This window comes from Myotis lucifugus, unplaced genomic scaffold (assembly GCF_000147115.1).
Source record: "Myotis lucifugus unplaced genomic scaffold, Myoluc2.0 scaffold_398, whole genome shotgun sequence".
Taxonomy (NCBI): domain Eukaryota; kingdom Metazoa; phylum Chordata; class Mammalia; order Chiroptera; family Vespertilionidae; genus Myotis; species Myotis lucifugus.
Window position 1 is genome coordinate 268008 of NW_005871446.1, and position 14921 is coordinate 282928.

Sequence of the window (14921 nt, forward strand, 5' to 3'; positions counted from 1 at the left end):
CCAGTGTAGATATTTAACGTATTATATGTTAGCAAGTAAAACACACATACACACAGTAATATTTCTCATGAAAACTAGTGTCTAAGAAATGAGAAAATAACTCCTTTACAATTATTGTAATTAAGACCAAGGTATAGTAACATACATCTCTCCAAGGAAATAAAATCCCAAACAACATATAGTGTGGTAACTGGGATTTCTAGGATAAAACAATGGTAATTCATAAGAAAAACTACTTTGCTCATTTAAAAAGGAAATGTTCCATCCTGATATATGAAATTATTCCCCAAATTATCTGGAAAAGACAAGAGTATAAAGGTAGAAAAGCACAGGATTTGGAATAAAAAAGACGTGTTTTTGTCCTATTCTGCGTAATCACAAAGTTGTTATTTGACCATGTCATTGACTCTCTCTGGGAATTCAGATTCCTTAGCAGTTATTACACTTTATAAACATGATCTCTAGGGTTGTTACTCAGATTAAATGACATAATACATATGTACAAACACTCTATACCCTGTAAAATGCTATATAAATGCTACATGTATATCATCATTATTACTACTTAAAAATGAGCAATGCAAGGTATGTGTGTTTATAAAGCTTAATCCAAGACCTGTTCTCTGCTATGCCTTTTTCAACTCTCCTAAAAGGTAATTAATTACATAGCATAATTACTATGCAAATGAGATACCAATTGCTGCCACAGCACTTACTTCATAGAGCCATGTACCTACCATATCTTGAATCGTTCAATTTATTCAAATTGAAGAATTTCTTTCCTGGTTGTGCAGGATCTAAAGGCTCAGCGAGGTGTGCAAATGGGTTGCTCATGGTTCCTGATGGCTCTGTGTCCCTGAAAAGGAACAAGGACATTTAATTTCTACTCTCAAAGCTGGACCTCATTTATTTTGAGGAGTGTTTGCTTTGTATAACAATTATGGTACACATTTACTTCAAGAAATCATTGTCTTTTCAGAGAGGGAGGTGGGATATAAATGAATATAAGAATGATCTTAGCAAATAAAATGGGTTTCTGTGAAGCTATTGCGAAACCCAGCATTCACCTCTAAGAGAGCATAAAATCCCAAATTTCTTTTGTCTTCTTTCTACAATTTTCCAACATTTTGCCACTGATAAGAAATAGTAAGAAGTGAAATGAAGGAAGTATATCATGGTAAATCCTGAATATTTGAACAGACCTTTGAGCTGGACCGTGACTTGCTTGACAGGAGGTAAGAGGTCCATAGCAGGTGATATTATGCAACTGTATAAAACTTGGACTTTGGAAATGGGGATTTAAAAGCCGCTGCTTTCTGTTGTAAGTCTCTGCAGCAATGTAAGTAAACGAAAAACATGTTGGTCAGAAGTGTTTCTGACTCAGTTTTGTATCTGACAACAATGGAGTGTTCACATCCGGGAATCTTTAAGGTAATATTGTGGTGCCATCAAGGCCCAAACTTCCAAGTTAGGTTTGCAGGGGACCCTCTACCCAGCTCTGGACAGAACTTCTCTTTTTATAAATTATAAGCAGCGAACAGGGAGGACATTTTTCGTGGCCTCCACACACATAAACAGCAATTTCAAATCATATATGTACAACTTAGAGCAGAACACAAAGGGCTGGGCGACAGAGACTCGCTCTCTATTGCTACCCCTTGGGCAAAAACTCTTTAATGAATCCATTCCCCAAAAGTCTTAATTTTAAGATAAGAATAGTAACATTTCCCTAACTAATCCAAGATTTTCATGTGTAAATATTCAACTCAAATAATTTTGAGATGACTGATGTGGAATGATCAACATATTACTGTAAAATGAAAAAAAAAAAACATGTATAGGAAACAATTCTTTATGGAGATAAAAAGTTACAAATGGGCCTCTTCTCCAGGGTCCCTATCTTCATCAAGACATAAAAGGGACTGGTTCCTCTAAGAGGGACAGAGGCCCCAAATCAGGTGGGGAAGGAGGGCTCAGTCTTACCGTATATCCTTTTGCATGGTTTGCATTTTTAACTGTGGACACATATAACTTCTGAAACAGGGCTTTGTACATCTACTGTGCTTAAAGCCCAGGACTAGTTAGTTCTGGGGAGGGGCAGCTGGTTGAGAAGCAGCCCTGCCTTCCTGGGGCCACCAGCACGGGGACAAGCCAGACACCTGATGGGGCAAGAGAAGCTGGAGGAAAGAGGGGGTTGTGCGCCAGCAACTCTGCTGGGAATGGCTTCTGTCCCCTGGTCCCATGTGGGGTTTGTAGGAGCCGCCATCTGTGGGGGGAGGAAAGGTATCTGCCTCAATTTGGGCCAAGCCACTTCCTTCTTTAGGAATTCTGGAACTGAAACTAAGAAAGGTCAGCAAGGGACAATGGAACATACTGGAACTGTGCTTATAAAAGTATGTGCCCTAGAATCTGCAGAGCATTACCTGGGATCTTTCTTGTTAAAAAATGAGTATTTCTGAGTGTCCCCCCTGAATTACCAAATCATAATGGACTGGTAGTGGGGGGGTAGCAGGAATCAGTCTTTAATCTCCCAAGTGTTCCGGACACATTTTCAGTTTGAGAATCACTGGCGGACACTGTGGAGTCAGGAGCTTACACTTAGTTCAGGAGGCGGCGATGTACCAGGAAAGGTGTGTAAGTGTATGAAAAAGGGAGGGCCATGTTCAAAGGAGAGAGGGGGTCACAACCCACATGCCTACATGGCCCAGGCAGGGAGCCTACACGGAGCGGGCAGCAGAGGGGCCGGGCAGCCTGGGCAGTGTGTGCCCGTCTAAGGGTGGCAGCCTCTTGGCTCCAGCCAAGGTCTGAGGTAGGACGGCTGGCCATCTGGATTTTCACATGCGCTCTCTTGACTTATAAATGTTGGTACATAAGGTTTTGTAAACGACTGTGTGGCTGTGCACCATGATGGCCAACCAAACATGCCTGTGGGCCCTATTGGACTGCTGGTCCGTCCGCGACCTGTGTCCCGACCTGCCCTGGCAGGTGTACTGGCCAGGAGGAATGGTGGGGTAACCAGACAGGAAACTCAGGTGAAGGTGAGACGGAACCTGGGCGGGCACTGGACGGCGGGCAGCTGGAATGGAAAAGCAGTGGATGGAGCAAAAGCTGAAGAGGCAAAAGGAGAGAAAACGGCGAAGTGAATGGGAATCTCAGGAAGGAGAAAAAATACAACTGAGCTCCGGGTGCCAAGGAGAGACTGGCTGTAGTGTTTGAGGAGAGGGGGCATTTAACATGAAGTGGAACACAAATGCAAGAGACTTGCTCTTTATCCCCACTACATGCGGAGCCAGGCAGGAGGGACAAAACCATATGGACACCTATGAGAAACAGGCTGGCTTGTCTCCAGGAGAAGTTTACAAACCCGTGGGCTCAGAAACGGCTTAACCATTCCACTGACGGAATTCTGGAGAATTTAAAAAGGCAATCATGCTGCTATCCCTCTGATCTGTCACTGATGCTGCTGCCCCAGACTTAACTTTCCCACCCCGAAAACTAGCAGCTGAAATGGTAAGACTGTTGTTTTGCCTGCCTGGAGTTGCCTTAGCTTCTTCTCAGGGGTCACCCAGTACCTTGGTCTGCACCAGCCATTGTTACCTGTCCCCGGGGGAGAGAGCAGCAGCTGTGTTTTGGCAAACCGCCCCCCCCCCCAAATGGATTTGCTTGGAAGCTGGGAAACGACCCCTCCACATGAGCCGGGAGAGCTCTGGAAATCAGAGCCACTCCAAGGTTCCACTCACCCTATGACCCTTGTCTCGAATCCCCTTCCAGGAGTCCCCAGTGCTTAGCAATCCCCAGAGAAAGCCAACACACAACAGCGCTCCAAGGAGGCTCGGAGGGGGAAGACCTTTGCTTGGGAACCGTCAGATGCAGAGTAGAATCTAGTGCTCCTCGGCCTCCTCCCCTGCCCAGAACCCTCCCCCAGCCCAAACTTGAGTAATACCAGCTCCTGCTGACTCCCACACTGTCCCAAGATTGGGGTTTAGTCTAGGAACCCTACCAACTGGCCAGGGAGCCTGCCTGCTTTCCACATGCACATTAAGCACAGATCCGGTTTCACTCCCTTTCTTTTCTGATCTCCCATCCTCCTCTGCTCCGCTTTGTCCTACATGTTTCAGTTTTACCGACTCCCCCTTCAATCTCATAAAAGAGAGTCCGTGTGAATTTTTTAGGAGAGGGTGTCGTGTTACCCTATCTTTTTGGAAAGGGGAGAGTGAGAAGGCATGGAGATATGTTTGGGTTGCTGCCTTTTCTGTTCCGCAGAATCAGATGGCACGGCCTGAAGGTAAAGGGAAAAAAGAAAAAAGGAAGAGGAAAGGAGAGCTGAGGAAATGGCATCTTCTCAGCTTGGAGGTTGGAGCTCATTCCAGACCTGTCCTTCCTGAACACCTGCCTTCAGATGCTGGACTGCTGACCAGACAGTCACGGGGGACAGGCGAACAGTTCTTCTATGAAAGGAATCCAAAAAGAGACATATGCCCTGCATCGCAACCCTTCCCCATATCTAGTTCACCTTCGAAAGTCAAGACAATTGACAGCTGGTCGAGAAACAGTGAGTTTCAAAGCTAAGCCTTCCTGAAATTCCAGCTAGGTGACTGATAAAATATCATGACCATCACAGGTACATTTTGTGCCTGGAAGAGTGGGTATGGGGAAGAGAGTGTCAAACACCAGATTTTTAAGTTAAATCATGGAAAATATTAAATATCAGGCACAGGGAGGCAGATCTGAGATACTTAACAAATGAACCATGCTCCCAGCAAAAAGGTGGAGAGAGTCCAGAGCTGGGTTCCTCCCCAACTACATCCAGTCTTGCAGCCAACTGACCTTTGACCTGCAGAGACACCTTCACCTGTGCATAGTGGATAGGCATTAACCCAGCCGTGGGCAAACTATGGCCCGTTTGAAATGAATAAAACTAAAAAAAAAAAAAAGACCTTACCCTTTTATGTAATGATGTTTACTTTGAATTTATATTAGTTCACACAAACACTCCAGCCATGCTTTTGTTCCGGCCCTCCGGTCCAGTTTAAGAACCCATTGTGGCCCTCGAGTCAAAAAGTTTGCCCATCCCTGCACTAGCCCATCACCCACCCTAGGGATTTGCTGACTTCGGAGGATAAGGACGTGTGAGCGGGAATCAGAGAATGCTGTCTTCTGCAGAGATTCCCCTGACGAGGAAAGCCAGGCCCCGAGGAGAGTGGCTGCCTGGGGCCACAGGAATACGGAAGAAATTAGAACTGACTTTCCCTCCAATGAAATACAAATTTCCGGCAGGGAAAACAACAACGTAAAATCCTTTATAAGTGGAGTTGAGAATGTACTACGTAGGCATATCACAGTCCTCTGGCACTTTTAGTTTTATAATCATTTACTGAACCTTCCATGGGGTTCAGAATTCCAGAGAACTGACTGATAGCTAAGCTCTGGGAAAACAACTTAAGGTTAAGTTTTGACAGTCTGCCCGGAGTGAACAGTTTATTCCCAAGAATAAGGGCAAATCAACTTTATCAATATAAACATCAAACATACAACTCCTTACTCAGATTCAACATAAGACATGAGAGCCCAGACTCACACTTAGTGATAGTAAGTGACATAAAAAGTTACAGAAAAGATATATATACTAGAATCAAGTTTAAGTTTAAAAACCTTCAAAACTCTTAGTATATATTCATTCACACACATATAACACTGTATTGAAAATGAGTACAACAAAGAAAGATTAAAGTTAACATTGATTATCCCTAAGTAGAAGAATATATTGAATAAGGGGGAGGGGCTTTAACTTTTTATGTTATATACCGCTGAATATAACCCAAATTATATTTTCCATAAGCATGGATTCATTTACTAATTACTAGTTTAAAAGCTGAAGCAGCCATTTTCAATTTTCACATAAATATCTTCAGAGGATATTTCACACAGGAAGGCATAGTCCAGTGATGGGGAACCTTTTGAGCTCAGCGTGTCAGCATTTTGAAAAACCCTAACTTAACTCTGGTGCCGTGTCACATATAGAAATTTTTTGATATTTGCAACCATAGTAAAACAAAGACTTATATTTTTGATATTTATTTTATATATTTAAATGCCATTTAATAAAGAAAAATCAACCAAAAAAATGACACGCGTGTCATAGGTTCGCCATCACTGGCATAGTCTCTATAAAATGAGAATTTGACAGCTATGTCTTTTGAAAAGAAGATAAAACAGTCCACAACGTTTCTGAAACTACAATATGTAGTTCTTTCTTTAATAATGTCTGATGAGGATTTCTTTAAAAGTAAACTTGTGACTATTACTTTTTAGATAAACCCACCTTACTCCCCAAAACGTGTCCTCCATTATCCACCAACGCAGTGAAGTGGCTCATGTTTAACTTTAGATGGACAACTCCACACTCATACAAGTCGATCCAAGCTGCACCCCTTCCTCTCACCCCAGCCCCACCCCCTCTCCTTCCTATGGAATCCTAGCGGGTATCAAGCTTGTTGTTGAACCACATCTTGGTAGGTGGTGATAACTTTAAAAATATTACACTGAGAAATAGATGCTCATTGCAGAAATGTTAAAAAATGCAGGTGAACAAAAAAAAAGTCAATCTGTATTATGGTTTCATTTAACATGATTTTAAAATGTATTTGAATTTCTTAACAAAATGGATCAGACTTCACATTGTTCTGTAAATTGCTTTTCTTACTCAGCAATAGACCACAAACATCTTTACAGGGCAATCATATGATACTTTATAAACTTCACATTGTTCTGTAAATTGCTTTTCTCATTCAGCAATAGACCACAAACAACTTTATAGGGCAATCATATGATATTTAATATCACTTTTAACTATACCATAAAAATCTGTCATTCAGATATATAACAATTTATTTACATCCTTAATAAAATACACATGCTCCTCAACTTATGTTGGGGTTATATCCTGATAAAATCATTGTAAGTTGAAAAAATCCTAAGTCGAAAATGCACTTAATATATCTAACCTACTGAATAACATAGCTTAGCCAGGCCGACAGAACATGCTCAGAACACACACACTCGCCTACTTGGGCAAAATCATCACACTACTGCTGCCCCGTAGCATATTGCCTATTGCTAGCTAAGGAAAAGATCGAAATTAAAAATTCAAAGTACAGTTTCTACTGAATGTGTATGGCTTTCGCACCATCATAAGCTGGGGACCATCTGTACGTAGGTTGTTTCCAAATATTTACATTCAAACAATGCTACCACCTCTGCATACATTTCTTTGAATAGGTTCTTAATCCATTTCCTTAAAATAAACTCTGACTGAGCTTTCAGTTCCTAGAAGTAGGACCGCGGGAGAGAGGCTCTGCCCATCTCCACCTGTCACACGGCACCAGGCTGCCGGGGAAGGCTATTCCAGGTTTGTGGCCCTTGTCTGAAGCAGTGAATGGAGTTGCCTAAACCAGGCAACATAATTTTCGTTTTTACCATTCGCCAAATTGAGGGATTAAAAAGCTAATCTTGGGTATTTCTTGACTTGCTAGTGAAGATGAACACTTTTCCATCTGTCTGTCAGACATCTGAATTTCTTCCTTCGTAAACTGCGTGTCTGCCAGACAGGCCACACTGAGTGACACTGAGATGGCCTCTGGTGACCAAATGTTCTCATCTCGGACAGGACCTGACTGAGCTAACGATGTGGATGAGACTCTAACCCTGGAGAAGCAAGGACTGCCCTGGGCCTCTCTCTGACATTCAGGCTTGCAGTCTACAAGGTTCCCCTGCACATGGAGGGTAGGCCCTACAATCCGATGTTCCATTTCAGCCCATGCTCGGGTGTATTGCGAACCTGGATGGGCAGAGCAAGGGAAGTGGTCAATTAGCTGAAGTCACGGGCAAAATCCCTCTGTGATCAGTAGTAGGCTTTGCCATCTGTAACCCAAACTGAACATCCAAGCCCAGGCAGCAATCTTGCCCGTGGGCCTTCGGAGGGAGCCTGAGTACAGCAGAGCACTGCTACACCATCACCTTGCTAGGAGACCATCTCAGACCCTACACCCAGGCCACGGTGAATGCCACACTGTGATGCGTGTTGGCACAGCCAGATCTGCAGAGATGTTTGGAACACTCGACTGACTTTAGCCAAACTCCAGTGATCAGATAAAATAAGATTCACTTCTTCAGATCATTTCCTGCCTTTGGAGAATGTAAGTCCAAGACTTAGCTGCCTCTGCTGTCAAGAGTTGGATCCTCTTATGTTGCCCAAGGACATAGAGAGGCATAGAGATGAGTGGGCCCTACAGCCAACCCCAGGCTTTCCATGCACCTGTGGGAAGGAGCAGAGGAAAAGAGGAACCCTGAGCAGCAGGACGCCGGTCAGCAAGGGGTGGGAGGATAGAGCTAACTCGGGGTGGGGGGGAGTACAGGGAGGGGCTTAGGGGGTACAGAGTGTGCATAGGTGTCAGTTTCCAGGAAAGTAGATTTTTAAAATGTATGCAAACAACAAAAAGAGTTCCTTCTGTATTTCATGTGGTTTACCTGCCTCTCTTCCTCTCTTCTCACTTTCCTAAAACACCCACCTGAATTATCATGGCTTCCAACTCCAAAGGCAAATATCACTACATCTCTAGAGTTCAATTCAGTTCACTATAAAAATTAGATATGTTGCTTTTTCTGTTTGTTTGTTTAAAGAGAAATTAATTGGTCCCACTCCTAAACGGACGGTCATGTATCCGAACGTCATTCTACTTATAAACAACTTTTTGACCAAAGTGAGATTCCAAGGATGTCTATGTGAGCACAAACAAGACTGAGGTCAGGACCGTTCAGGCCAGCAAACCACCACGGCCTGTTAACTTGGTTCTCTCGCCAAGCGGGAGCGAGAAATCACTTGTTTGCAGATGCATCTAGGAAACTGGAGTAGTCCAAGTGTCTCTGAATTTTTCCAGAGACCAGATTGCCTCTTTGATCCTCTTAGAATCATAAAAAGTAATTTAAAAAAACAAAACAAAAATCTCTTGAATGTGGTACTTGTAATAGAAAGAATTTTGCAAGAGAAGTGATAAGAGCCATTGCCTGTTTTGGTAGAGAATGAAAAAGAGAAAAAGTAGTGCAGGAGGGAGTTGGAGAAAGAAATGGCTTTATAACAGTAAAACCAAATCCACCAACATAGTTTTCTTTTCTATTTACGTGCAAGGTGCACTTTACACTTTAAAAATGAACATGAGTCTGCCTTCTGTATCAGAAAGCTTTGCCATCACACAACGACTTGTCTCTTTTTGCTAAATTTTTAAGTTAATCTGTTTTCTACTTGACGATCAACCAGAATGCTCCACCTATATTCCTAGGTCTTTTCAAGAGTTATAACAGCTTTTAAATGATTCCGTTTCATTTCAGATAAGCCACATTACTTTCTGTGCCTCAGTTTCCTAATCTGTAACATAAGGTTAGTCGATGATCTAAAAAGGCCCTACCAAGTGAAAAAAAATCTGATTTATTCATTCATTCATTTATTCAATACATATTTATAGTATCCATATGCCACAAACTGTTTTAGGCAGTAGGGATACACCCAGGAACAAAACTGACAAAGTTCCTGCCTCACGGTGCTCCCACTTTAGTGGAGGGAGACGGACTAAACAAATACATAAATAAATAAGCAATGTCAGACAGTGAGCAGATAAAGCTGTGTGGATAAAGCAGGGTGAGAGCAGTGGGGAGTGCTGGGGCCTTGAAGAACGTCAGGAGATTAAGGCAGGCCTCATTGACATGGAGCCACTCGAGCAGAGCCTTGAAGGAAGAGAGAACAAGTTACGTGCAATCTGGAGGAGGGGTAAGATCACGTGCAAAGGCCCTGCAGTAGGTCTGAGAAAGGCAAGAATGAGTGCAGAAAAAGAGGACAAGAGGAGGGCAGAGCAGGCCATTCTAGCCATTTTGACTGAAGACAAACTACAGAGTACTCTCCTAGCTCTACCTTTGGTTTAAACTGTAGATTTCCAACATCTGAATTTGTTCAAGTTGGGTAAGAAATTAACTTGTCATATAAAGACTGCATTTAAAAAGTGGCTACTTCCTCAAATCTAACCCTTCTCTTTCTGAACCTCATTATTAAGTAACATTGGAAATTTCCAGGATGTATCCTAAAATGATCATGACTCACTCGGCAGACATGCACAGCCACTGACAAAGGCAAGGGTCAGGATTTGGGGGGCCAGGCCATGGCCGCTACACTGCCTAAGCCAGCAGGCCCTGCTCTTCACTTTCTGGCCAGAAAGTAAAACGCCTGCCTCTTCGAGGCTCCCGAGTGCTAGGTGGCGACCAAGGCGGCACAATATCATACGCAATCCCCAAGGAGAAAGGCTAGCCCCACACATCCCTGAAGTTCACTTCATATCAACTGCATGACCACTAACTCAAAAGAACGAAATAGTGGGCGAATATAAGCAGAGTTTCCCCAAGAAGTCTTGGCGAACTTGAGAATTTATCATTCCAGCGATGCACTGAGAAAAGAAAGGCATCTTGGGGTCAGGAAACGTTTGGCCGGGAAATAAAGGACGAAGCTGGACGGGCCTCCTCAGAACCAGGGGTCCTGACCCAGCTCGAGTTCTGCTCCTGACCTCCTCCTTTCCTCGTGAAGGTCAGTGCTCAGCTTTCCTCGAACGTGGGTCCCCTGCCCTGCAGCAACCCCCATCACCAGTGGGCTTCCAAATTGACACGTGAGAGACCCCAACCAAGGCCTATCACAGCCCAGTCCTGAGAGCAGGCGTAGGGGCAGGCGGCTGGGGTGTGTTAGAGCATCACAGAGCACGCGTAGTCTTTACGAAAGCAGCCTGATGTCCTCCAGCCCCCGAACTCATTTCCTAGATTCTTGAACTTGTCTAACTCAGATTTGAGAACGAGTGTCACCACTTAGAGGCTGGCTGTAGGGAGACGTTATCTCCATGGCTTCACCCAGTTCCAGAAGGCATCTCCCCCCACCCACCTCAGAACTGCTTGGACTCAAGAATGATGACTCGCGATAGACAAGCTCCCAGAAGCTGTATGTTTATTGGTTTTCCGGAAGGAAGGCAGCTGCCGGGAGGACCCGATGCTCCTGGCTTCTGACCCGCACTGGCTGGCCCCGCAGCAGCGGGGCTGTGTGGTCAGGAGCTGAGACCGGAACCAGACTGCAGGCGCGCGGCAGGGAGAATGGGACGCAAAGCCAAGTCCACCGGCTCTAAGGCCCAGCTCTTACCCACTGTGCTCTGGCCCGTCTGAGGGTACCCACCACACAGTGGCGTGGTATCCACATGCAGAGGCCACTTCACTGGGTCCATGATGTGACAAGTAATAGAGTGGATTAGGCCATGACACATCTGGTGGCTGAGCTGTTCAAGAGAAGGGCCTGGCGCAGGTTCATGAGCTTAATGAGGACATTTATGGACACCGGGACAAAGGGATAAAAGCCCCCTGTGCTTCGGTCACGCACAGACTGGTCGGGGGGTAGTGGCAGATGGAGGGTGACAAGCCTCCAGGGAGACCTTAACCTGCCTGGGAGGTGTGAGGAAGGCCTCCAGGACCTTCCAGAAGGACACAGCCAGCGGGAGGGAGTCAGGAAGAGAAACTGCGGGCAGAAGACAGCACATGCGTGGGCCCCGGAGGTGGGCCCCAGTGGGAGTCCTACAGGGTGCACGCGGGGCAGGCCCGAGAGGAAGAGGAGGGCAGGGTCCACATCACGAGGGACTTCACAGACAGGTTCGGATTCATCCTGAAGACAAGAATGCACAGTAAAGGGTCCTAAGCTGGAGTCTCCAAGACCTGATCTGACTGTCAGAGACCAGCCTGGTGGTGGTGGGGACTGACTCAGGGCCAGGCGGCAGGGAGGCAGGCTACGGTGCCATTACAGTCACATCAGGAAAAGAGAACAGAGGCTCTCGCTCTCTTATTTTTAAAAAAAGATTTTTATTAATTTCAGAGAGGAAGGGAGATAGAAACATCCATGATGAGAGAGCATCATTGATTGGCTGCCTCCTGAACGCCCCCCACTGAGGATCTGAGCCCGCAACCCGGGGCACGTGCCCTTGACTGGAATCAAACCCAGGACCCTTTAGTCCCGAGGCCGACCCCTATCCACTGAGCCAAACCAGCTAGGGCCAGAGGCTCCCTTTTTGAGTTAGACAAGTTCAAGAATCCCAGGAAGAGTGAGGAAAGCAGGATGGACGCAGGGTGAGCACTGAAGACAGAGAGGTCTGGGAGAGCGCCTATGCCCCTCACTTGGGCGCACTGGCAGGACCAATGACTAACATGGGAACCAGGGTGTTGGGGTGGATTTGGGGTGACGACATCCAGCAGGCAGCTGCATACCTGGGCCTGGAGCTCAGGAGCTCTGGGCTGGGACGGAAAGCAGAAGAACAGCAGCAATCACCAGGCATTATGCCATGAGCGCCACATCATTCCACCAGCACTGGGCCCGACGGCATGTGCTGGGCGCCTGTGGGGTGCCAGGCACCTCACCCACATTGTGTAATATGGTCTCTCAGCAGCTGCGTGAGAAAGGCATCACCATCCCATTTTATTGAGGATCAGAAGGGTTCAGTAACTTGCCAAGGTCTAGTGCAGCCGTGGGCAAACTACAGCCCGCAGGCCGGATCCGGCCCGTTTGAAATGAATAAAACTAAAAAAAAAAAAAAAAAAGACCGTACCCTTTTATGTAATGATGTTTACTTTGAATTTATATTAGTTCACACAAACACTCCATCCATGCTTTTGTTCCGGCCCTCCGGTCCAGTTTAAGAACCCATTGTGGCCCTCGAGTCAAAAAGTTTGCCCACCCCTGGTCTAGTGACTGGTACCTGGCCAAGCTGGGAGTCAGACCTAGGCCCCCTGGTGCCCGGGATGCACAAGTGACAGCATTTTACAGTCACTCCTCACATAAGGACTCAAATTAGCCAAATGGATTAAAAAAAATTAAATCTCACATTACAACAATCTTCAAACTCAAAGGTACACATGTGAGGACTAGCTAGTCAACCTCTATTTCCCCTAAAATATCCTTAACTTTGGCAACAATTATATGATAGATAACTTCTAAAGGGTGGGTTGCTGTCACCAGTATAGGCATTACCAGCACAAATAAAGCAACTCACTCCTTACCTGAGCAAACAGGGGTTTTATAAAACATACCACCCTGAAGACTAACTGAGGCTGTCAGGCCCCACCAGATGACACAACTGTACTTTTGGTACGTCTGCCCTGGCGCAGCTCTTGCATAGAACAGACGGTCAGCAACAATTTCCACCCCTCCTCAATGGAAAAGTCAAACCTGGCGATTAGGTAGGAGGGCACTGTCTTATCCTGACGCAGCTTCTTTGTGAGCGATGCCATGGCGTGAGCTGTGCTTGGTAATGTCACGATAATTGTCTTAAAAGAATGACGAGGATAAGGAATAATTAAGTGCTCCGTAAACACCTGCTTGAGCAAATCACACTATCCAAACACGGGCTTGCCCGGAGTCATCTTAGGTCAAGAACAGAATGAGACTCACACCAGCACTCATGCACCGGCCTTGCCAACTCATCAGAAGGTGGATAACTTTTAAAGAAAAGACGAAAGCAGAACACAAGGAATCAGAAACGACTGGCTCAGAGAGTGTGATATCCCTTTAGTACAGGGGTTCTCAACCTTCCTAATGCCGCGACCCTTTAATACAGTTTCTCATGTTGTGGTGACCCCCAATTTCATTGTTACAAACTGAACATAATTAAAGCATAGTGATTAATCACAAAAACAATAAGTAATTATATATGTGTTTTTCGATGGTCTTAGGCGACCCCTGTGAAAGGGTCGTTCGACCCCCAAAGGAGTCGCGACCCACAGGTTGAGAACCGCTGCGTTAGTAGTTCTATGGCAGTAAGGGACACGTACTTACCTCAAGAGCCTGGTATGTCTCCCAAAGACATATAATGCTCAGAAAGACAGTTCCCTGTCTCTGCATGTTTGCAACATAGAATCTCAAAGCCCTCTGGTTTCCAATCAACACCAAAACTCCGACTGCCATTTTCTGGAGGTAAGTATTCAAGATTCACTTACCTCCCTAAAGTTCAGTTACTTCTTTGCAGATTTAAGGTAACGATACCTGGCCTGCACTGCTCTGCCCAGCTCACAGTGGCTGCTGTATAACTAAACAAGGCAACAGAGGGAAGCACAGTGCACGCTGGGAACTCTATACCATTATTCATGATTGCTATCCACTTACTTCCTGGGGCAGGGGGATTCTAAATACGGCCTATTTCTTTCCTGAAGATTTAAATCTACATTTTAAAACACTATGGATACTCTGAAATCCAGCCAGAGCCACTCTTATCTACTGGGGGAAAAACATTGCAAAATCAGAAAAGACCTAAAGGCTCCAGATAGGTATTTGAAAAAATGGTAACAGACCAAATTGAAGTCTTTTCGTCACAATGCTTTAAAATGTTTTAAAATCCTCACAGGTGACATCAAATGTTCTTGGTGCTAGGCGGGATCTGTGAATTTTTCTTTCAATGTGATGCATTTCTTTTATAATAAAAAATTTCCCACCCTAGCCGGTTTGGCTCAGTGGACAGAGCATCGGCCTGCGGACTGAAGGGTCCCAGGTTTGATTCTGGTCAAGGGCTCATACTTTGGTTGCCAGCTCCTGGCCCTGGTCGGGGGCATGTGGGAGGCATATATGAAACCAATCGATGTGTCTCTCTCACATCAGTGTTTCTCTCTGCCTCTCCCTCTCCTTTCCACTCTCCCTAAAAATCAATGGAAAAAAGGTGAGGATTAAAAAAAATTCCCTTCAATGAACTTGATTCAAATTAATGTAGCATCTATTCTTGAAGTGTCTCCTTTGCATTAAGCATTGCTAAGTAATACAGAAGACAGGGAAACACTTCTTTGCTTCATACAAATAAATCTACCAGGAGACT

At 45.1% G+C, this 14921-nt stretch overlaps 1 protein-coding gene across 4 annotated transcripts in view; it reads right to left on the reverse strand.

Moving 5' to 3' along the window:
• Positions 1-14921, reverse strand: part of ACO1 (aconitase 1) — a 54510-nt gene that overhangs the window by 34154 nt on the left and 5435 nt on the right. For all 4 annotated transcript variants that reach the window (XM_014467481.2, XM_023743533.1, XM_023743532.1 and 1 more), the window contains one exon: positions 738-856. In XM_014467481.2, coding sequence (XP_014322967.2) covers positions 738-834 — 97 coding nt within the window. In that variant the 5' untranslated portion in view covers positions 835-856. Of the gene's footprint in view, positions 1-737; positions 857-14921 lie in introns of those variants that run through there.